Raw genomic sequence first — 23888 nt, forward strand, 5'->3', positions numbered from 1 at the left:
GAGGCACTGAGGGACAACCGAACAGTTGTTTTCAATAGTAGAAACGCTGTTATTTAGATTTTGATCTCCAACTTAAGAAGGAAAGATGGACTCAAATTCTAATGCGAAGGATTTAGATAATTGGAAAAACTGAAACTGATAGTAATAGGATATTGGAATGGGTTTTCTAGGAAACATTCCCTATCTCCCTCTCCTGGAGATCTTTAATATTATTAAATGAGAGGTTATTATGAGTCTTCAATAGTTTTGATTCACTTAAATTTGGGAAGTATGGATGATTCTTCAAAGCCCTGTATAACTCTATTTCATAGAACTTGCTTAACTCTGAGGTCAAAGAAAAATGAAAAGTGCACCATTTAATCATCAAAGGGAAAGGTACAGGAAAACTTTATTTCACAAGGACATTAATTTACTTGTTTTTCAAATCTATTTGACAAGAACAGATTCTAATTATATTTATCATCAGCCATTGTTAATGTTCTATTCAGTGATTTTAGAAGGAAAAGGGAATTATATAGCAAAGTGAGATTTGGTATTGTTTATTCACCATGAAGTGGCCTTAAAAACACTTTCTACATTTGGTAAAAGCAAACAAGAAAAATATGGTTATATTTCTAAATTCTTCTACTTAACCAGCCAGCGGTACATCTCTGAAATCACTTTTGGAATTGTCCTTAAGGCCATAACTCTTACCAACTTAAACTCCATAAATTTAGTCACTACTCAACTATGTGGGAAACTGGACAGCAGGCAAGTCATTTTGAGAATATTTTTCAAAGTAAAAAAATGTATATTTTAAAAGAATCTTTGAAAAATAAATTGGAAATTTGGGGAGGCTGTTGGCATTGTGTGTGGTTTAAGGAAGGCTTTTATGTATGACTAAACTTTCTTAAACTTTTATATGCTGAATAAATTTTGAGTATGGTAGAGTCTTACAGAAGAACTAAATAAGAATCTAGCCTTTAGCTTAGGTGGGGAGAAAAATGAAAATTTGAATCCATTATATTTGCCAGTTATGTATTTCTAAGTTATATAGATTCAAATGAATTAGGGAGAAAAAAAATGGACCTAAACTTTCAAATTTTATTCATATTTTATATAGATTTTTAGTAGGTGGTTATTTTATTTGAATCTAACTACATTGTTATTTTGTACATTCATGTGAATTCCTTATTTAAATAAATCATTTAAAACCCATCAGGATGAATTCTTCGCGGCTACAGACAGGCTTTGGTTTAAATTTGTTCTCAAGGAGAACAAAAATGTTTAAAAGTTTTCTAGTGCCAGGTTTGTAAAGCACAAGAAAATAAAATCAAACAAGGTAGTCATGCTGGATAATTCAACTCCTTCCTTAATTTAACCTCTCTAACCCACGTGTCCCCATCCCCTCTCCAACACACACACACAGATTTGATTTTCTTCCTTAATCACATCAGTCACTTAGTGTAAAATTGATTTTAAATCTTGAACTACTTGAAAATATACCTATAACCCATTATGGGTATATGGCTTAAAGGAATGATATCTTTCTACTTCTTTCTACTTCTAGGGATAAGGTTTTGTTATTATTGTTGATGTTTGTTTGTTTTCCTAAAAATGATTAAGAATTTTTCTGTAGTTTCAGGGCCTAGGAACAAAAACTAATATCTTCAATGGCTTTTCATGGCCAGCATGTATCACACTGATACACAACACGTGGCTTTAACACTCAGAAAGTTGAGTTTACAGGAAGAGATCCAAACAGAAGTATCTTAGCTGGGAAATAGCAGTATGTGAAATCATACCTTTCTGTTGCACAAACATCTATTCTCCTGACTACTCACTCAGACATCCCAGTTCTGTGTCTTTTTGGTTGATGAAGAATGTCTGTATATTTCACTTCAGAAACCAATTACAAAATAAGTTAGTGTATTTTCTACTCATTTCAGTTACAGTTGACCCTCCATATCCATGGGTTCCACATCCGAGGATTCAACCAACTTCTGATTAAAAAAAATAAAAAGTTCCAAAAACTCCAGAAAGTTCCAAAAAGCAAGACATGAAATTGTTATGTGCCAGCAACTATTTACATAGTTGGTATTATATACTATTACACAGTATAGGTATTATAAGTAATCTAGAGATGATTTAAAGTATACAGGAGGGTGTGTGTAGGTTATATGCAATTATTACTGTATATAAGGGACTTGAGCATCTGCGGATTTTGGTATTCCCAAGGTCCTGGAACCAATCTCCCATGGATACCAAGGGATGACTGTATGTATCGCTATTACAATATATATTGGAAACTTAGTAAAAAGTTCTCACTGTATTTCAATATAACGTGGCTCTATCTTGAACATACTCAAGGTCACCAAAAATTCTAGGAGATATTTGTTTTGCTGGCACAATATAGATCCTACTAAATATCACAGTGAGACTCTGGATTACTTGCTTGTTTAATTAAGCATTCTACAAGCACTATAGCATGTGACTACTAGTGCTAAAATAATTTAAGGACATCTGAAGAATTAAAATAATTATATCATGAATGTTGAGAAATGTTACTTAAAATCCATTTTAAGTAGTAAACCTGACTGAAGATAGCCTATTTATGTTAGAGCTTGCAAAAAACATATACTGTACTTCAACGTGATACTAGAGAATTAAGCATTAGAAGGCACATATTTCCATTATTTGAAATAAAATGAGATAAAATACGATTTTTAATTATAGCATGGTTCATTTTTAGGTATTACCCACGTCAGCTCCAAGTACTCACCTGCAATTACTGAAATTTAAATCCTCCGCCATTTAAAAGAAAGGGTGACAGCAAACAAAGACGAAATAAACAGAATTCAAGGATTCAACTCGGCCACAGCTGGTCCCAGCATTATAGCGTCAACAATCTAATTGCACTGAAGGACTGCAATTAATGTAAAATAAGTACGCAGAAACATGTTCTATGGTTCTAAGTGCAATGCATCACGGTTAAGGCCTTCACCTGACATTTCCTCATCCTCTCTAAAAACACCATTTGTCAAACTTGTTTTAACCGTATCACTGCTGTTGCATTTCCTTGTTTTTGAAAGTCACTGAACTGTTTGCATTCCGTGCACACACTGCAAGACATGGAATCATTCCAATGGCTCGTTGAACATCAATTGCATGGCTTCGAAGTATTTTTTTTTAAATCTGTAATGTTTAAAAAGGTACCAAACACTTACGTTTAAAGCAGTAGGCATCAAATCTGCTATCAGGGAGAGGGAAGCCTGTCTGGTTCTCAAAACGATACAGGGTTCTCACCCCAAGCAAACCACCTCCACACTGCGCCCTGGCCACAGTCACAGGGTGGCGAACGCTGGCGTCTGACAGCCACCCGTAATCACACTGGTCGAAGCCGCTCCTCCACGCCGCTTGGATCTCCCCCACTGTCGCCAGGCGGGCATCTCGGTTTTCACACTCTTCTCCAGCTTCCTCAAAGGTGAATTTATTGGGAGCAGTGATGTGGAACACATCACCTGCAATAAGAAGAGGAAAAAGGGTCTAAATTTTACTATTCAGTCCCTTTCTGTTTATGGGAGATGGGGAAAAGCACATAATTCTTTTTTTCATGGCAAGGTAGCAGCTTCTATACTTTAAAGCAGAAAACTCAGTGTTACCTCATTTTGTTATTATTAGTGTATGATAAGAAATAACACAATAAAAAAAGAGAACACACGCCAGAAAAGTTTCATTTTATATAAATATATTCCCATAGGCCGTAGAACAGTCATTTGATAATAAAGTTACAATCAATTCTTAAAAATGAACAAACTTTTCCAACTGATTCTTTGGTTTACCAGCCAGGAAACGGGTCTCCACTTGAATGAAAAAGGCTGTGATATACTTATTAACATTGCATGCTGGAAAGAGAAAGTTGCATTGAAATGTCACTGAGGTTATTTTTCTTCGTCTACCCTAAAATCAAATAGTAATTATCTGACTCTCTCATCTATCTCTACCATCAAAATGGATTAACTCCCATCAAAGCAAACAACAAAACAAGAAGACCTCCAGGGTTTGAAGAGGGGGGAAGGGAAAGAGGCAGAATGGAATGCTGTTTCCTGCCTTCCTGTTCTAGGCACACGGCTGCCTTGATAGTTATGCAGGTCATGGCCTGCACTTGGGCAGGGCTGAGAGTGTATGGGGGCCAGTATCCCATTCAACCAGCCAAAGGTACCAAAGCCTCCCTGGAGGAAGGGGCACCCTTTTTCTGCTTGCTCTGCCCAGGGTGGATACCTTTTGCAATCTGTCTGCCCAGAAGGGGCGCCCTTTGCGGTTCTCACAAAGTTACTGTATGTGCTAGCAGGGGCTCTAACTAGGTTGGAGAGACTCTTACATTTGCTTATTGATGAACAAAGAAAGGCAGAACATTTACTTTGTTCATCGCCAGGCTCAATTAGACCCAATTAGTATGTTCATTATCACTTAACATGTCACAATAAAGTATTCTGGAAATGCCAGAGAGTTTGTTAAATTGGAATTTTACTTGGGTAACTAACATAACAACTTGCTGAAATAAATGCAATGTGAATTAAATGATGCTTTTTACACATGAGCACATAAGTGGCTAAAGGAGACAGAATTAGAGAATACCTAAGCAAATATAGCAGGCAGGAGGAGGAGTATAAAATGAGGTAGAGATGAAGCTAAAATATTGATAGCCCATTATTACAGCAGCTGTGGGTCCTGTTTCTATCTCACTGAGGCCACTGTCTGATTCTATGAGACATTAGACAGCTGGGATGCAGAGCTCTCATGATTTGTATCTTCACCTAACTAAATCCATATGTAACAAGGGATTGTTTAAAATGAGTAGAGCCATTACTCTCTGTGCGTGTGTCCTAGCTTTATAACACAAGAAAAGTCAGTCAGGGGAAAAAGGCCAAACCACCCATATCAGCTCTTCTCACTGCAAATCTAAAAATGCTACTAACGAAACTAGGCCAAATCCCAATAAGAGCTATTTGAAGAAGAGAAAGAAAAATGACTTTCACCTGACTGAAAAAAGCAAGGTAGAGGTGAGAATGGGTTTTTGTCCTTAATTATCTAGGCTGGCAAAGGACAGTAATCTCAAATCCAAAAATATACTATAAGAACAAAGATTCCCCCTCCCCATTCCTAGAATGTCTCCCTTCCCGCTAAGTTTTAAAAGCTTAAGGGTCACAGGACCAGTTGCATAGTATGCACTTAATAATTTGTTAAATGAATAGCATTTCAAGTTCTTGTTCAGAAACAAGAGGCCCTTTTTCTTCCATCCTTCCCAAGCAGCACATTAAAGAGGACTAACTCTGCTGCAGAGCTTTGGGTAGCTGCTGTCTGAGACAGGCGATTCACTCACCTATGGATTTGGCTCAAAGCAACCTGGGGAAAGGCAGACAGAGAGACTGCGTCACCCCAAGCAGCCACAGCAGCCCCGTTCACCTCAACATTACACTTGCATTTGGCCTGAAAGGAATGTAAGTGTGAAAGAGGGCAGCAGACCAGCACGCTTCCTTCCAAGGTGGAACACTTGGATTTGTTATTACAGCTGCAATATCAGTTTTGTTGCCTTCGTTTTCTGCATTGTGAGGTACTTCTACAATGAGGCAAGAGTACTGTTCCTTTTCAGTAACAAGAGTGATCAGCCAACCAGAGCAGGGCAGAGAAATAAATATAATTAACTGAGTAAAACTCTGCTTCTCCGAACAGCAATTTTAGTCCATATGATGGAAGAAATCAACTTCTCCAAACACAGCCATACCAAAGGGCTAACGAAGAAAAATGACGGCATGATTTTCTGGGTAACTGGTTTCCCTGTTTTAAATAGCAAACATGTTTGGGGTATTAAAGGAAAGAAAGGCTTCAGTAGGTGCTGGCAGGTTAAAAAGAGAGTACCCTTATTATTATTAAATCAATAAAGAACTACTTATAGAACTTTTCATATAAAAACTCTTGTTAAATCTGACTTTATATCAAAACAGTGATTTAATTCACTTGTTTGGAGGATACAATTTCCATCTATCCAATCACCAAAAAATAATGATTTTACTTGTTTAACTAAATTCTGTCATCCCCAAGGCCACCTATTTTCCTTTTCACTTATATGTAAAAATTTATCAAACATTGCAAATAAAATTGTAAAAGCTTATTGAAAGAGTTATCACCATTGGGTTTCATGTAACTCAGATGAAAAAAGGAAGATTTAACTGGCATTAATTGAGTTTACCCTAAGGTGAGAATCAAACCAATTCTTCTCTAAAGATAATGTGTGGCCTGTCATCATATATGTCATAATTGCTGTTTCATTTCAAAATAATGAGAAAAGGAAAAGAAAAACATTTACTTTAACTCTGTTCCCCCCCCAAAAAAGTCTAAGCCCTCCTAAATCATAACTGTTTAACATAAACATTACCTTGTCCACTTCAAAAATCTAATGATATAGTGAAGCATTCATACTATGGAATTCTCTTACTGAGTCTTAAAGCTTTTAGAATTGACACTCAATCTCTACCAAAAGCAATACGTTGAATGTCTAAACTTTGCCCTTCCTATGTTTCAACCTCAAATTATTAAGGCCAGACATCTCCTACTTTTCTCAAATATGCCAGAATATCTTGGCATCAGTTTCATACTAAAACCAAAACCAGAAAGAAAAAATAAAAAGTGAATTAATAGGTAATACACAGATAGCAATAACTGAACTAATTCATATTACTGTGTCCTTGATTTCTAAGACATTTATTTTTACATTTTATTGACAAAACTAAAATAACCACCTGTCAAGTATTTTTGATTCATTAGTTGCCTGGTTTTAAATAGATAATCCTTTGACATTATATATTTTTTATCTAACATAACACAAATGTAAGGAGATCTGCTGTTTAAATCAGAATTAACCTGTTAAAAGCTTATTGTTGAAGATGTGGATTGGGAAGGTTATTAACTTATGGTCCAAGTCTTAAGAATATAATTTCCAAAAATGTCTTCTACAGAAAACTGGTGATCCCTGAGACATGAGTAGGTATTCCAAAGAAAAGAGGTTTCGTGGACATTGGCATTTAGGAAACAAATACAAGTCATCTGACAGGTCTTCGTTTCTGTAAGACTTCTCAGAGTAGTTAATATTATAGTATTTATTTGGGAGTCCCCACAAAGAAGTTAGGATTTTTAAGCCATTTGACCAGAGTAATCTCCTTTTCTCATAGAAGACTAATTAACAGTCCATGGATCTGTTTCATGGGATAGTTTGGAAAACACTGCTCTAGAGACATGTATGTTTCAATCAGGAAAAGGAATCTCAATTGAGCCATAACAAAGATAACTTAGTATTAAGTTTCTGGTAGCCTATGAGTTAACCTGCTCGAGATAGAAGCAGACTGCGTAGACCAGGTAATCAGACAGAATCAAAGCAGGAGCCAAAAAACAAAGCAAAGGGCATATGAAGTCCATTGCCTCCCAGGGGTGTATCAGAGACTGCAAGGGAGCAAAGGAATCTGGCGCAGAGCAGGGACCCTGATAAAGTGTCCAAGACCATATTTAAGCTGAACACAGAAGTGTCTCATTTCTTAAAAAGAAGCTTTTGCAAAAAGTCAAGCAAGGTAGAGCAGACAAAAGTAGCAGTCTTTCTTCTTAGTCACTAACTGTAGGCGCAAGTCTTTCAATCCCATATCCCATAGAAAAATGCAGGCTTTAGGCTAAACACTGTCTACTTTTACACTGAGAAAAGCAGTCAAGATGTTAAGATTTTCAAAGATCTTATTGATCTACTCTCAGTTTAAAAATCTATAGTCAGGAATTATTTATAGGTCAAATTATATGTTCAAAACTCTAACATCAGTCATTCATAGCATTAATGACATTAGACAGAAATTAAGTTCGGGCTAGTAACAGGAATGTAAACCTAGGCTTGGTCCAAAAATGAATGACCATATGAGGATATACCAAGAGATAAGAGGCAAAAGATTAGAGATAAAATCTAAAGTCCAGAGGCAAAGCCAAACCAGGAACCAAAGGAACAGAGAAAGAGAAAGCAAACATGGGAAATCAAGCAAAGCAACTCAGTGCATTTGCTTAGCTTCTCTCTCTCTCCAACAGGACTTCACTGGTCAGGTTGTATAAGTTCCTACCCTGAGGGTATCTTAAAGGCACCTTTTGGCCTCTGATGTAAGTAATAAAAGTTCCTTCTGAATTTTATCACAGTATCACCTTAAGAGTGAGAGGAGAGAGCAAAGCCTTCCTTGAGGGAGAAAACGCCTGTTATTAGCATCAGACAAGGCTGTGTTCTAGCTCTACTCTTGAATACTGTGATGGAACAATTGAATGTATTTTAGCTTTACTGGATATATGCCTTCCTGGAAGACAAGCATCACTTTTGTAAGTTAACAAGGAGTCTACTATTCAGTTCCAGAAGTTGCCTCATCAAAGCAGGTACATCTATAGGACATTTATTATCAAATCTGTAACAAGAATACAGATTTGAAACATGTTTCTAAATGTTATCTATCTATGAGATAATTGTATCTCTCATAGATTATTATAGATAATAAATAATTATCTATGATATAATATAATTAAATAATAAAAATTATCTATCAATTTTTCTCTGATTAAGGAGAGCAAATAAAATGTCAGGAAAGAAATACACAAAATATCCTTTATACACAAAACGATGCATGACTTAAGGTAAAATGCCAAGTTAACTTAAGTTGTTGTAAGTAAGAATTTACTGACAAGTATACATATATATTTGCATTAGTACACACATAAACTATAATGCAGAACAGAGGATTTCACACACAGGATAATTTGCACGTTCATGTGGAAAACATATATAACCTCTAATTTTCCAAAATTTCAAGTTAAATGATCTGGCTTTGAATTATTCCTGTTATTCCAACTTTCCAGGGATCTCCTAGAAGAAACTGGAAGACATTGCTGGTGAGACTTTAATATGTGGTGACATTCTACAAACTAAATTCGTCTTAATCATAGGAATTAACATCATCAGAAATATTAAGAAAAAAATACTTAAATTTGACAAGTAACTGCTAAAAGACTCCCTGGAAAGTGGACCATGCATGTTATTTTTCCACACTTCTGATTGCTAAATGGAAAAGCTATTTCTTAGCAGACTTTAAAATGACACATACTAAAATGGCAAGCAATGATGAAAGCAAATCAAAACATTAAGATGACCTACACTGTTCAAAAGCTAGACTTTACACTCAGGAGTATCTCAGAAAAATTATGAAAGAGCCTGGGTCCAGAGCAAAGATAAGATAGGATATTTTTCTTCCACTGAAAATTCCCTGAGATCACCAAGGTGAAACGGGGAATTGGCATCAGCAGATCACAGATAATTATTCAATTCTTTCCTGGACTGCAGCTGATGGGCCGCTGTCTGTGATAGTCAAAGCTGATATATCACCACAATTATCTAGATGCGTCTATTTTCTGGGTAGTGTGATCAATGTTTATATTTATTCTGTTTATTTGTGCTCATAACCTTTCTATCCTGAACTGTCTGGTCTGAAAATCAATTCTTATAAACTAATCATGAGTCCCTTTGCCCATTTGAGAACAGAACTTCTTGATTTTTTGCTCACTGTAAGGAAGTTCAAGATTTGTGATTGTTACTACATTTCGTTCCTATTTGGGTCAAAATGGTATATGAGTAATAAATGTGTGCAAAAGTAGATATGGTGTGTGAACTGGAAACAGTCCCATGAAATGCCCATAGGATAAAACCACTTAGAGTATATGGCAAGTATTATGGTGATAAAGACAATTCAACATAATTATTACTAGGTTTAAAGTTTTGAACTTTTATTTTTTTTCAAAGGAAGCTTCTTTTTCTCTTTTCTTTCTGTCTTTCTCTCTCTTTTTTGCCCATGTCTATATATACAAGATCAAAGCAATAAAGACTAATACTCATTATCCTGGATCACGAAATCCATCAGCTGTACATGGCTGGTTAACAGCTAACCTACACTACTATATAATCTCTTGACAGCCAATATTTGTAGGTAATTCAACAGCATCTCAATTCCCCCTAAGATCTGATCCTTTAACCTGTACAGAAACAAACCTTCTCTTAACAGTGACAAGAAAACTTCTGGGGCTGCCAAGGTAACTTCATCCAATTCTAGTGTTAGGCTGGCAATGTTTCTCATTTGAGGGGTAATGAGACTGGAAAGCCAGGTCAGCACCTTTCAGATTTCTCACTTGTTTTAGGCTGAAGTAGACGCATAATGTGGCTTAAAGCATAGACACTGGGTTTTGAAAATTTTAACCTCTAATTAATTTTAGAGAATTGTCATCAGTCAGCTGTGATAGTCAGTTAACATTCTCTAAATCAGATCATATTCATGGGAAAGGGAATCCACATATTTGTCAATGTGTTATTACACAAGATCTTATATATGTCATTTGAAAGGTTTAAAGACACAGGAAATCCCACTAAAATTTAAACATATTTTTATGGTTTGCAGGATGTCGGATCTCATTCTTTCCCAATGACAGAGCAGTAAGATTTTAATTAGAGTGAGAAGGAGGTTCTAAAACATTTCTGGATGTCTGAGTCTTCAAAATATATGAGATTGAATGTGTTATTTGGTTTGACAGGCTCAGTACGGCTGCAGGTCAACACAGGAGAATCAGCCTAGTTTTTTTTTACTTTTCACAGCTGAGAGTTAAATGACCACTGTATTTCCAAAGAAGCTCTTCCAACTTAGAATTCCAGAAATTGATATCAAAACCTTAAAGCAAATGACTGTCACATGTTTCAAGGGTTTTATGTCAAGACATTTCTACTTTCTGCTTATTTAAGGTAACATTATAAAATAAAAGGGACTGTATATAGAAAATCCTAAGGATTCCATTAAAAAAACTATTAGAACTAATAAGCAATTTCAGCAAGGTTGTAGGATACAATATATAAGACCAATATACAAAAATCAATTGTATTTCTATACACTTCCAATGAACAATCAGAAAAAGAAATAAAGAAAATTCCATTTGCATTTGCATCAAAAAGAATAAAATATTTAGGATTAAATTTAACAAAAGTACAGCAAAACTTATACTCTGAAAGCTATAAAATCTATAAAACATTGTTGAAAGTAAAGAGAATCTAAAAAAAAGATGGAAAAAAAAATCACGTGTTTATGGATCAGAAGACTTAATATTGTTAAGATGACAATACACCTCAAATTGATCTGGAGATTCAGTTCACTCTCACCTGGCTTCTTTGTAGAAATTGACAAGCTGATCTTAAAAATCATATGGGAACTCAAGGGGCCCAGAAGAGGTAAAACAATTTTGAAAAAGAAGAACACAGTTGGAGGTCTCATATTTTCCAATTTCAAAATTTACTACAAAGCAATAGTATTCCACACAATGTGGCACTGACATAAGTATGGACATATAGATCAATGAGAGTCCAGAAATAAAACCATATATCTATGATCAACTGATTTTAAACAGGGTGCCAAGGCCCTTAAATGAGGAAAGAATAGTCTTTTTAGCAAATAGTTCTGGAATAACTGAATATCCACATACCAAAGAATGGATTTGGACTCTTACCTTATGCCATATACAAAAAATAACTCAAAATAGATAAAAATAAAAGTAAAACTTAAAACTTCTACAATTCTTAGAAGCAAACACAGAAATAAGTCTTCATGACTCGGGATTTGGTAATATGTTCTTAGATATGGCACCAAAGGCACAAACTATCAAAGAAAAAGTAGATATTGGACTTCATCAAAATTAAAAACTTTGTGTGTCAAAGGATCCCATTGAAAAAGTAAAAATGCAGATCGGTGAATGGGAGAAAATATTTACAAATCATGTATCTGAATAGATTCTCTTGAATCTAGAGTATACAAAGAACTCTTACAACCCAATAACACAAAGACAAATACCCAGTTTAAAATGGGCAAAGGTTCTGAATAGGTATTTCTCCAAGAAAATATGTAAACGGCCAATAGTCATAAAGGAAAAGTTGCTCAACATAATTAGCTATCAGGGAAATACAAATCAAAACCAGAATGAGATAGCATTGTACACACATTAGGATGGTTATAATCAAAAAGTCAGGTGAAAACAAATGTTGGCAAGAATGAAAGAATCAGGACCCTAATGTACTGCTGGTAAGAATTTTAAAACAGTTCCTCAAAAAGTGAAAAATAGAGTTATCATTTAACCCAGCAATTCCAATCACTGCAATCCAAACAGGAATGCAATCATTACTCAAATAAGAATTAGGATATTTTTATGTGAGAAATCAGAGATTTGGGGGAGCTTTAAGAGCACTTTACATCCTCTTGGTTTGTAAGACTGCCTGTTGCTCTACTGGGGAATCTTTGGTGGTCCTGAAAAGTTACTGCAGTAGAACAGGAAAAAGGATACATCCAGTCACTTAACCTCTGTGCCTTAGTTTCCTTATGTGTAAAAATAAAGGTTTTAAATAAATGCCTGTCAAGGTTTTTGTGAGAATTAAGTTAAATGGCAATGCAACCATACAATAAATAGTTTCTTTCCTTACCCTACCTATGGAGCTACCTCACAGTAAATCTATTCAAGTCACCATACTGAATGAGGATGCATTTTCCATAGGTGCTGCAGGGTGCCATGCCTGGTCACCTTCCTCAGTGGCTCTTAGCTAGACCATTCAAACACTTAAACAAAAACAACTCCAAGTTCAGTTTCAAACCCTTAGCAAGGTGCGTTAATATCTAAAGTCTATTTGGGAACCCACAGCCATAACTGTGATCTATGATTCTGTGAGTTCTACAGAGAATAACTAAAAAGTTTCAGCATCTTCTAGCACCACCCTCAACCAATGTGGAGAGGTTCTATAATCCAAAATCAATATTTGAACCCATGTGCTGAACCAGAGTGTACAGGAAGCTATTCTAGCTGACATGGGGCTTTTTAACTGAATAAACCCAGTTATCACTAATTCTTAAATAACTCCCATTGGTGAAGCGCTCTGTAGATTACATGCTGTAAATTCCATTAAAATTAAGTCAATCTGAGCATCCACAGGCAGGAAATCACACAGTTTCCAGATTTGATATATCTGATTTTGATCCTATCAAAGACTCTAAAGAAGCTGGAACTAAGCCTTGCTCTAGGACATGTTTAACGGCATTCAGGCTTTTACCTAAATTTTTAGCTTTTCATATCTAAAGGAGCTCATTAAGAGAAAAAGGAAAGGTTGTTTTTGGTTCTAGGTCAGACACAAGCATGGCATGGAGGCATTAGACAAGTCATAGAGGTGATAGAGCTATCATGGATTTGACATGAGGAAGCAGTAGAAAAATAAACCTGTAATTTGTGAATAGGGACAAAGGAACCAATGCCAGAGAGGACAATTGGCAGGGAAGGCAAGAAAAGGCAATGACTGTGAGAGGCTGGAAAGGAGAAAAGAGTGTCTCTAGGAAGGAATTATTTCTAAGAGACACCACAGAAGAGTGAGAGGAGAAATTCAAAGAGAAAAAAACTAGTATCATGGTGATCCAATTAAAAAAAAAAATCTTTAGTAAGTTTGGTGGACAAAGCTTGGCATTTTTTTCAAGTACTGTAGAAATGGTAGAATGGTGGAGACAGCCTCTGAAAGAGACAAAGTCTGGAGAAATACTGCAATTACCACCAAGTAGTTCTTGAGTAACTATTATGTGTCTATTACTGGAATAGGTTCTTCATTGTGGTTGGGAGAGTTACAGAAGATGACTATGGCCTTATCTCTATCAGGAGCTTACAGAAGTTTTTTGAAACAAAAATAACAGTAATAGTTTGTGTCTGATGAATATAAAGCAACCAGAGAAGAATTAAACACCAGATATGTGGAACTAACTCTAAGAAAAGTGGGAGTTCAGAATCAGGAAATGTCAGTGTGAGCTGGAAGAGGTAAAGATGGGCTCTTGGAGGCAGTCTGTTCATAGGCAGAGGGAAGAGTAAAATGCTGGAAAGGTGAGAGGCTTGTGTTTTCAGAGAGGATCAAAGCAGAAATGCTGGCAGGAGGTAGCAGAGGGTCTGTGGATGACTGATGCGCATATGTAGCATCATATTGAAGAGAGGGAAACACAGTTGAATAGGTTACTCCCAAGCCAGGGACGGAGGGGCTTTGCAGGTCAGGCAGAGTTTGTCTGAGGAGGAAGGCAAGAGGAAATTCACACTACACAACGCTGAGTAGGGAAATGATATGGCCATGGTGTTTACGTGCTTTGATGGTCATAAAACAGGTCCCCTGAAGAACTGTTAAAGGCTTGGGGATTATTTGTGAGATAAAACAGAAAACCAGAGATGAGACACACAAATGATTCACAGGGACGTCCCTGGTGGCGCAGTGGTTAAGAATCCTCCTGCCAATGCAGGGGACACAGGTTCGAGCCCTGGTCCGGGAAAATCCCACATGCCGCGGAGCAACTAAGCCCGTGCGCCACAACTACTGAGCCTGTGCTCTAGAGCCCCAGAGCCACAACCACTGAGCCCGCGTGCCACAACTACTGAAGTCCGTGCGCCTAGAGCCCGTGCTCCGCAACAAGAGAGGCCACTGCGATGAGAAGCCCGTGCACCGCAATGAAGAGTAGCCCCACTTGCCCCAACTAGAGAAAAGCCCTTGTGCGGCAACGAAGACCCAGTGCAGCCAAAAAATAATAATAATAATAAATAAATAAATTTATTTTAAAAAAATGATTCACAAACTAGAACTGTGGGTATGGAATTCAGAAGAGAGTTCAGGGCTAGACATGTAAAACTAAAAATTATCATTTTTCATTTTTTTTGTTTGCTTGGTGTCTCTTTGTGCCCTGTTCATCCCACAAGGCATTTGACTTATTTACATACAAAAGAGCAAAAGTGAAATTAAATGAACCAGTAAGGGCATTGGAGCAATGAAAAACTGGGAAGTAGAATTGTGATGAAGCCCGGAGATGTGTGAAGTTATCCAAAGGGCAAGTGTAAAGCGATGTGAGTAGAGTGGGCACTTAGTTTGGAGGTTAATTTATTAATTCACTCATTTTATTCAACTCAATCTATGGAGCACCTACTATGTGCCAAGGACATAGTGGGGATACACATGATTCCTTCCCTCCCAGAATCCATGGTCTAGTAGGAGAGATGGAGGAATAAGCAAACATTTGCAGGAGGGTGATTATAGTCACACATTCAAAGATTGGAGATGGTAAAGGTGAGAGAGACCAACTAGGACTTAGGAAGGGGATATGGGATCAGTGTGAGAGCCCATAGTACAGACACATCCAAGTGCTGGGAAGCTTGTGTGAAGGTCAGGGAATTGGAATAGTAGGGTGGTAGTTGTTCCAGGTGAAAGAAAAGCCAAAGGGTAGGGCTAACATGGAAAATATAGGCCAGAGAAGGAGAGGCAATAGGTTACCAAGGTTGCCCATGTCAGGGTGTCTTGTTACTCTGCTGACACAAATTTCAGCCAGTGCTTGAATTTCTATTTATACTTATTCTTTTATCTTTTTCTTCCAGCTGTTATGTGATAGACAAAAAAGTTCAAATTCTGTTGTTTTGGTATAAATAATCCAACTAAAGTTATGCTATATTACACATTACAAGTTTTCAGTTATCAAATATGTGGAACATTTATCCCAAGTAAATATACAACTGTATGAAATACAGTTGGGTTACACTGGAGGAGAGACTGGTTTGAACAATACCAGTTGCCCTAGAAGCGGCGATGTTTATGGAGGTGGAGAAGAATTCCTGTATGACTAATAAATCCTTCTCATTGTGGTGTATGCATACATCCTCAGAATGACTCTTCTGACAGAGTTCAATTTTCCCTGAACACTAGTTATGATCCTCTGAAGAGATTTTGGGAAGCCAGCTCTCAATGGGTACAATGTGGCTAGGAATCCTTGGTAGGGCTTTTACCACCAAGACCTGTCAAAAGTATCTCACACAGAATTTGTACAGGGCGTGGAATTTCTGGAACTTCTGCAGAAGCAGAAAGTCCTCTGGCCTTCAAAGAAGTTAGGGATTCTGCAGCCTTAGAGACTGGGGTTTCAGTAGCTCCATCAGGATAAGACTGAAGAAGAGACATGCAGAGGGGCCCCTCGGTGCTCCTTCCAGTAGCATTGTAAATACTTAAGCCTGTCTTTCCATCAAGGAGTCTGGCTTGTGATGCTTATTCATACTGGGATCAAATTGGCCACGGATTTATACTTGAAAACCACATTTCAATTATATTTGGTAAAGATCTTTTAGGTAATTAGAAGTTATGTATACTTTTTCAAAAACTATCTCTAGTTTAGTTCCAGCATTACCAGTGTTCCAGAAATTTTTAAAACTATCACTCTAATAGATATTATTCCAAAGGAGAACCACAGTGATAAAACATATTCCATCTTAGTGAATTTGAATACAAATTTCCATCTTACTGAGATAGCAATAACCAAATTTATTTCCTAGAACCAGAATCCCCTACCGACCAGCTCCTATTCTATGAAAAAAGTTAACTAAATTTAAAATAAAATTAAGTTTAAAGGAAGGAGCTAAGCTATATCTATCTATATCTCATAGCATGGATTTTACATATCTTTTCCCTTTGTCCTTGTAAAAAATGGAAATTGTTAGAATCAAAGTTATGGTTTAGAGAACACATTTATCAGTCTTAAATAATAGTTATAATAAGAATGTTAAGATGCTAGAGAACCACACTTAGCAGCTTTCTTGGAAGCAGGCCATCCTATTCAAATTTAGGGCATTAGGCAAATATAAGCTGCTTATTTTCTAGCTTTCAGGCTCTGAGGTTGTTTTTTCAATTCATAGCATCATAGAATTTTAATGTTGGAAGGGACTATGGAAATTATCTAGTCCTACTTCCTTATCTTACACATAAGAAAATTGAGATCATTCTTTTCTTGTGGAGCCAGCCAAAATTAAAAGTATAACTCAATGCAACACTTCTATTTATATATTTAGGCTTCTAAGATACCTGTTGCTACAAATGAAATTCCATTTCAAAAGTCACAGAAATTTCTATTCTTATAATAAATCTGCACTGTGTCCTTAGATAACATTGACACAAGAGAACTCAAACTTGTCTCTAAGAATCTAACTCATGCTAAGTGAGAAATGGTAGTGCCAGAATCAATCAAACTCTAAGCATCTCTAAAGCGAGGCTTATATCTTACTTGACTTCATAGTCCTAACCACGAGCAGAGTAACTATCACACAGTAGGTGTTTTCTTTTAATGTGTTCATTGGTTGAATGAATGAATGATTGCTCTAAATATTAGTGTAGCAAAGTGAACACAAGGAGAAGCAAACCATGAAAATCCTTCCTGGGCTAGTTTGCCTTACTCAGCTGCACTTCGGGGTGTTTATCAGCACTTGGATTCACAGTGGTTTGTCATCACAGGATTTTACCTGAAGTTCTTACAAGAATAGGTACCACCCTTACAGGTTTCTATTCTTAATGCTCTAAAAGTGTATTGGAAACAGGCCAATGGCAGCATGACTGAAAGCAAACCTGCCATTAACTAAAGACATTTCAAACCTACATAACCATTTACACAGCCCTCGTTCTCTTTCCACTTTAATTTAAGCTTATTTCACCACAGAATCATACGGTTATTTAAACTAAATGTTGCTGTTTGGAATCCAAACAAGCATGAAGACTTGCTCTATCCCCACGTGCTCCCAGTCTTTCCTCAATTTTCTTAGGTCAAATGAAGCTATAGAAATTTGAACATCTTACCATCCAGATGGTCCACGTAACAATACACATCATAAGTTTCATAAGTAGCACGGAGTCCGTAGGTCCTGACTCCTTCCTTCCCCATCATATCTCCATAACAGCCTTCTCGGGGAGTCCGGATGGGATACCTGGGGAAATAAAGGACTAGTAGGTAGCACTTTATTCTCGCTCCAAATAGATGAATTAAAGCTGGTGGCCCCCAGATCGCTCACCTAACACTCTGATCAGACAGCCAGCCTGCGTCACATTGCTCAAATCCATCTTCATAGGCGGCATATAGCTGCTCTGGGGTTGCTATGACAGCCCCAACATCCAAACAAGCCTTCCGTGCCATCTCAAAATTCAGACTGTACCTGCTGGTCGCTGCCCTGTAGTGAAACACAACCCCTGCAAAGAGAGCAGCAAACAATTATGCAAGTTCAAGTCTCCCACCATACTGTGCAGTTTCTCATTGGAGTAATACGTCAAATTACTTGCTAACTCGGTAATAACATCATGATACTTCTTTATTTTTACTTTATTTTATGTAGCATTATGCAAAATTATGGTGATCTGAGGAGCCCCAGAAATGTTGTTCCCTTAGGTGTCCTATTCTGCTCCATTAGAGTTTCAAGAATTTTCTGTTCCCATGTAAACAATCTAAAAAAAAAAAAGATTTAAGCCACTAAATCCCAAATGGTGACTAGTTGTTCTAATTGCAGGTAGTATTCAGGCTATTATGGGAACCTTGGACAATTAAATGGAGTAGGTGCTGCAAGAGATACAGAGTTAAGGGGGCCACAAGATCAACTTCTCCTACTTCATGTTTTTACTCAGGGCCAACTCAATAGAAGCACATGGAGCCTTCACCAGCACCACTTCCTACAAACATGAAACATTGTAATATTTACTTCCAGAGACAATATACTAAAATGGAAAATACACTGGACTAGGTATGAGTGAGAAGGCCTGTTCCAATCCCTAATTTGCCCCTTAATCATATATAAGTCTTAATTTCCCCCTTCATAAAGTATAACTAGTATTGCTTAGGTTATTTGATTGATAGGAAGGTCAAATTAGATAAAGAATTTAAAAATGTCAGATAGGCTGCTATGATAAATGTTTATCATATTTATAATTTAGGGTCTCCACTTTGACAGGTAAGATGTATGATTTTTATCCCAAAGGAGGCCTGAAATAAAATTCTCCAGACTCCCATGGGCAGAAGCCAGGCATCCAGATATGTGCCTCAAATTCCACTTTGTTGTATTTTAGGAGTTACATAAACTAGTGGTTCTTGAACTGTGTTTCAGGGCTCAAAGAACTGTCAAAGCCCTGAGGAAAGAGCAGCTGAAGGGGTGGAGTTTTGGTCCTCTTCTCCTACTTTAGCAAGAGCATCTCCATTTTTAACTGGAGTAAATATGGTGACTCATTTTCATAAAAGAGCAAAGTGAGTCAAGCTAATGTGCCTAGGAAGTCACTGTAAAATAGAAATTGGGGTAACTGGGTCTTATGGATGAGATTTTATTAAGTCATATCATTTAAAACCACTTTTTTGTTAGGCGGAATTTATTTTGGTTTCCAAGGTATCTTCCACTCTCCTTTTATTCCTAGTAATTTCCTGGAGTAGACAACAAGTCTCTTTCTCTCTCTCTCTCTTTCTCTCTCTCTTACAGCCTGACTTCTAGCTATAAGACTGTCTCCCACATGCCTATCCTTAGATTGTCTCTCTCTTCCAAAACAGGTATGTGCCAATAAAGTATCTACGGGGAACAGACTAGCCATGTCATAGATAAGCACCTTTGATCAGTGTCAATACAGAAAGACCTGCAGAGGCACCAAGTAGATGCACTGACAACTAACATTCATTTTCCCATTTCTGATATTGCTAAGAAAAAACTGATCAAATGCCTTTCATAAAATCTGTAGCTTTGTAGAATGACTCTAAAATTGCCAGGAAGTATATATGGTACTATCTAGTAAGTATGAAAGATAGTTTATAATGATCTCTAAGGTTTAAGCCAGACTTTGAATGGTTTTAAATTAGTCTTATGTTGATCAAAGCTTCAAATAGCCTTCTTGGTAATTAAAAATCTTCCATGTGCACTGAAGATTGGCAGTAAGGGGGCACAAAGGGGCCTCCATGACCAAGGCAGGGAATACCAGGCTGTATAAGTATCTGCAATTGCTGGGATAATTTGAAGACCTCATGGGGCTAAGGAGATTAAGTGGAGGATTTTCATTGTTTCAAAGGGGGCAAGGGGCAAATCCACTGCTAATTCTTTAATGATGAAAAATGTAAGAAGCTGTAAACTTCTTGTGGGATTTTAAAAACATATATGTATATATAAATTTATATGCAATGTGTATCTAACACCATATATATATATATATATATATATATATATATATATATATATATATATAGTATGTTACATTATACAAAAAGAGGAAGAGAGAGATCAGTAGAAAAAACAATACTAGACAAACCAAAGTAAATGATAAAAAGGTTAAAAGAGCAAAGAGCCCAGGGTGTTTAGTGGATGCCTGGAAAACATAAAAATAGATTTATAGAAGGGAGCGATAGAATCTGAATGGAAAAGGATGTTCAGAAAATTAATCTGTCACATCTGAAATTCAAAATATTTCCTTTTGGCTACACAAGAAAGAGTTTTAATAAAACCCTTTGTATATATTTCTGAAAGGTAAATATTTTATAGGGAAGTGGAGGGTTGGAAGAAAAATCTGTTCCATCATGTCTGGGTATTAGAATTTTGCTTAATAACTTGCCAAAATATTTTTCTTCCAAGAGCTATGGCATTATGTGTGTACCCAATTAAAGCAATTTTTCTTTGCTTTGTCTCCTAACTTAAATTCAAATGACATACAAACCACCACTGAACATGGGCTAAAACTAAAATGTCTCATTGCAAGACAGTGGATAACAACCAGTGCATTGACCTTAAAAAAAATTCACTGAGTTCTTGTTTTGATCCAATTCAACTGTTTATTGAGTCCTAGCCTTTTCAAAGCACTATGATATAGACCATGGTACTTATTAGGTGCCTTATTTCTTCAATGTAAGTTAAGATATTATTTATATTTCTTAAAAGCAAATTCAAAGATTTTACTAATCATCCTAGGAGAGTGAGAAAAAGGAGGAAAGGGGTTTTTTCCTGTGTGTGTGTATGTATATATCTGTATGTGTGTATATGTATGTGTATGCATGTATATGCACATATACACATATGTAAAAATTAAAACAAAATGTAGAACAGTCTTTACAGTCTTAAAAAATAACCACTGATAGGTCTCAATAATGAAGTAATGATTCTTGAGCTATAAACCATGTCTTGAGGTATTCATTATATCTAGTATAAAGTCACCTTCCTTGATTCCTGAACGAATAACAGTTCATTTTTGGTGAAAGACATGGACTTTTGGGTTGATTGATGTTTTTCCCCTTGTCCAAACCCTGAGCAATGGCTACTTTTGAATATTGTTTCACCACACTTCTGAACCAGGTATCATATTATACTACCTTCTTCTAGATTCCCAAAGCCTTACCCTCCACAGCCAATGACACCGTGTCCTGTGTGTCTTCAATCCCATACATGACGTCGCAGCGGTAGAGGCCTGCATCACTGGCCAGCAGTTTGACCATGGTGAGTGAGGCATCGCCCACGTCCTCGGGATGTGTAGGCACCGACACTTTCCCTTTGTAGCCCTGACCAATCTTGATATTCCCATTTTGGGCCACTAGAACAGTAGTCTCCTTTAAATCTTTTCCACTCTTGTCCAATTCAATCTTAGACCATTTGATTCGGAGAAATTCGCTGGTGGTGTTGTAACTGGGTGGTAAGGTAGGCATGGTTGAAAAATGACAAGGTAGGTTGACTTTTCCAGAGAGAGAGCCCTTAACAGGTGGGCTTTTTTCCACTTTGACTAGAGGAAAGAGAAAATACTAAATTAACAAACTGAGTCTATTAAATATGTGAATGGATAAGAACCATTACAGGGGGTTGGTTACATCCTCAATATGTGAAATAATTAGAATGATTTTATATACAGAGAATAGTACACAATTTCAGTAATGTTTTATAACAAAGACAGGAATTAATAATGCTTATTTTTTTATGTGCTAAAAATATGGTATTCATTTTAAAGTATTTGTAACTTATTGTTTAACATGAACAAAATAAGTGATAAAATAAGGCAAGTGTAGGAAGACAAGGAATCAAGGGCAAGAGAAGACCAGACTTAAGCAATGCAGATTTAAAAGACTGGACCAATGTTAGGAAGAACAGTTAAAAAACAAATTTAAGTCTACAGGTCAGAAGAAGAAAAATGATTAAGTTAACTGCCACATTACCTTAGAGGAAATGAAAACAACTCAAAGGGGAAGTGAAAATTTTAAAACATACTTCAGTAGACTTTAAAATTTTAAAACATACTTCAGTAAAACAGGGGGAAGTCCAGCACTTGAAGAACGCTCTTTGGTTCAGTGTTTGAACCAAAGACTTTCATTGTAATGAGAAATCCAGCTGCAATCACTTTGCAGTGAAACATTACCTCTAGATTATATCCTGGCCTAGGCGGGGTGGGGGGGGGGGGAAGTTAGTGTCTGTTCACCTAACCATCTAAAGTATCCATCTACAGAATGCCTTTCTGTTTAAGCCCTTAAACTTTTAATGAGAAAGAACACATTGACTACAATTTAATACCATTACATGCAAAAAACTCACATTCTTTCACTCTTATAGGAATCTATACCTCTCCTCTCCCTGTTTCCCCCATCTTCCAGTCTCTACTAGTTGGGTAGACAATGTGTTGGTAATAAGAATAGAAATTATCATTAGTGCACAAGGAACTCCCAGTTCATGCAAATATGATGAATAGTAATAGTAGCCTCTAGGTGGAGTGAAATAATGTTAATCAACAAAATGATATGTATCTAACACTTGGTGTATTAGTGCTTAAAGGCATTAGTAACACACATCTCAAAATGGACATGCAGGGCTTCCCTGGTGGCGCAGCGGTTGAGGGTCTGCCTGCCAGTGCAGGGGACACGGGTTCGAGCCCTGGTCCGGGAAGATCCCACATGCCGCGGAGCGGCTGGGCCCGTGAGCCACAATTACTGAGCCTGCGTGTCTGGAGCCTGTGCTCCGCAACAAGAGAGGCCACGATAGTGAGAGGCCCGTGCACCGCGATGAAGAGTGGCCCCCGCTTGCCGCAACTAGAGAAGGCCCTTGCACAGAAACGAAGACCCAACACAGCCATAAGTAAATAAATAAATAAATAAAATTTAAAAAAAAAAAAAAAAAAATGGACATGCAGTAGAAATGATACAGATGCTAAGGAATGAAATTTAACTTCAAAAAGATTAGATTCCATTAGGGAGATGAAGACAACAAAAAGATATTTTGTACTTTTTTGCCAAGAAAAGGGGTCCTGAGAAATGAAGGGGTGAAAATTTTATGAACTAAAAATCTCCTAATTTATATTCATCATATGTTCTAGGAAATCCCATCTTCCTTCCTGAAGAATTATAGAATATTAACTTCACAAATAAAAGATTGCTTTTTAAATGGAGAATAAACATCTTTACCATCAACATCAATTATGATATAAATTATAAGACCCTTTATGATTTCTTTTAAAATGAGTTTAAGATAAGTGACTTTCAATTCCTTAATATTTATTACTAAATTACAGTTCTTTTCACAATTTTAGAGGTATAGGGGCAGATATGAGATCCACCTCTATCTATCTGATTGGGAGGTTTCTGACACTTAGAGCATTACTCAATAACTGTGCTGTAAGGAAAAAATATATTAGCACAAACTTACATCAGCAGGCAATTTCCCAAGGGTTATTTATTGTTCTGGATGTTTACAGATACAAGAAAATTAAAAGCTTCAGTTGGATGTAAATAAATGTTCATGTAGAATCCCATCTTAACAACAGGATTAACAAAAAGCTGTGTGGCCAAGACTTTTGTGTATGAAATCTTGGCTCATAATGCACTGGGTAACAAGAACTAAGTTTACCAAATCTAAATATTTTAAGAGAGAAATTTAGTAGAAATTTAGAAATTTAGTTCACAGGATAATGTTTACCAACTATGCAAGCTAAAAAAAAAAAAAAAAAAAACTGCTACCTGCAAGAACTT

The 23888-nt window shown here is 36.7% G+C and overlaps 1 protein-coding gene across 2 annotated transcripts in view; it reads right to left on the bottom strand.

Moving 5' to 3' along the window:
* Window positions 1-23888, bottom strand: part of VCAN (versican) — a 115754-nt gene that overhangs the window by 66415 nt on the left and 25451 nt on the right. For both annotated transcript variants that reach the window (XM_082457979.1, XM_082457980.1), the window contains exons 3-6: window positions 21284-21661; window positions 17950-18124; window positions 17738-17865; window positions 3207-3500 (exon numbers count right to left, since the gene is read on the bottom strand). In XM_082457979.1, the coding sequence (XP_082314105.1) occupies window positions 3207-3500; window positions 17738-17865; window positions 17950-18124; window positions 21284-21661 (975 nt within the window). The remainder of the gene's footprint in view (window positions 1-3206; window positions 3501-17737; window positions 17866-17949; window positions 18125-21283; window positions 21662-23888) is intronic.

This window comes from Balaenoptera physalus (genome assembly GCF_965194825.1).
Source record: "Balaenoptera physalus genome assembly, chromosome: 3".
In the NCBI taxonomy this organism is placed as follows: domain Eukaryota; kingdom Metazoa; phylum Chordata; class Mammalia; order Artiodactyla; family Balaenopteridae; genus Balaenoptera; species Balaenoptera physalus.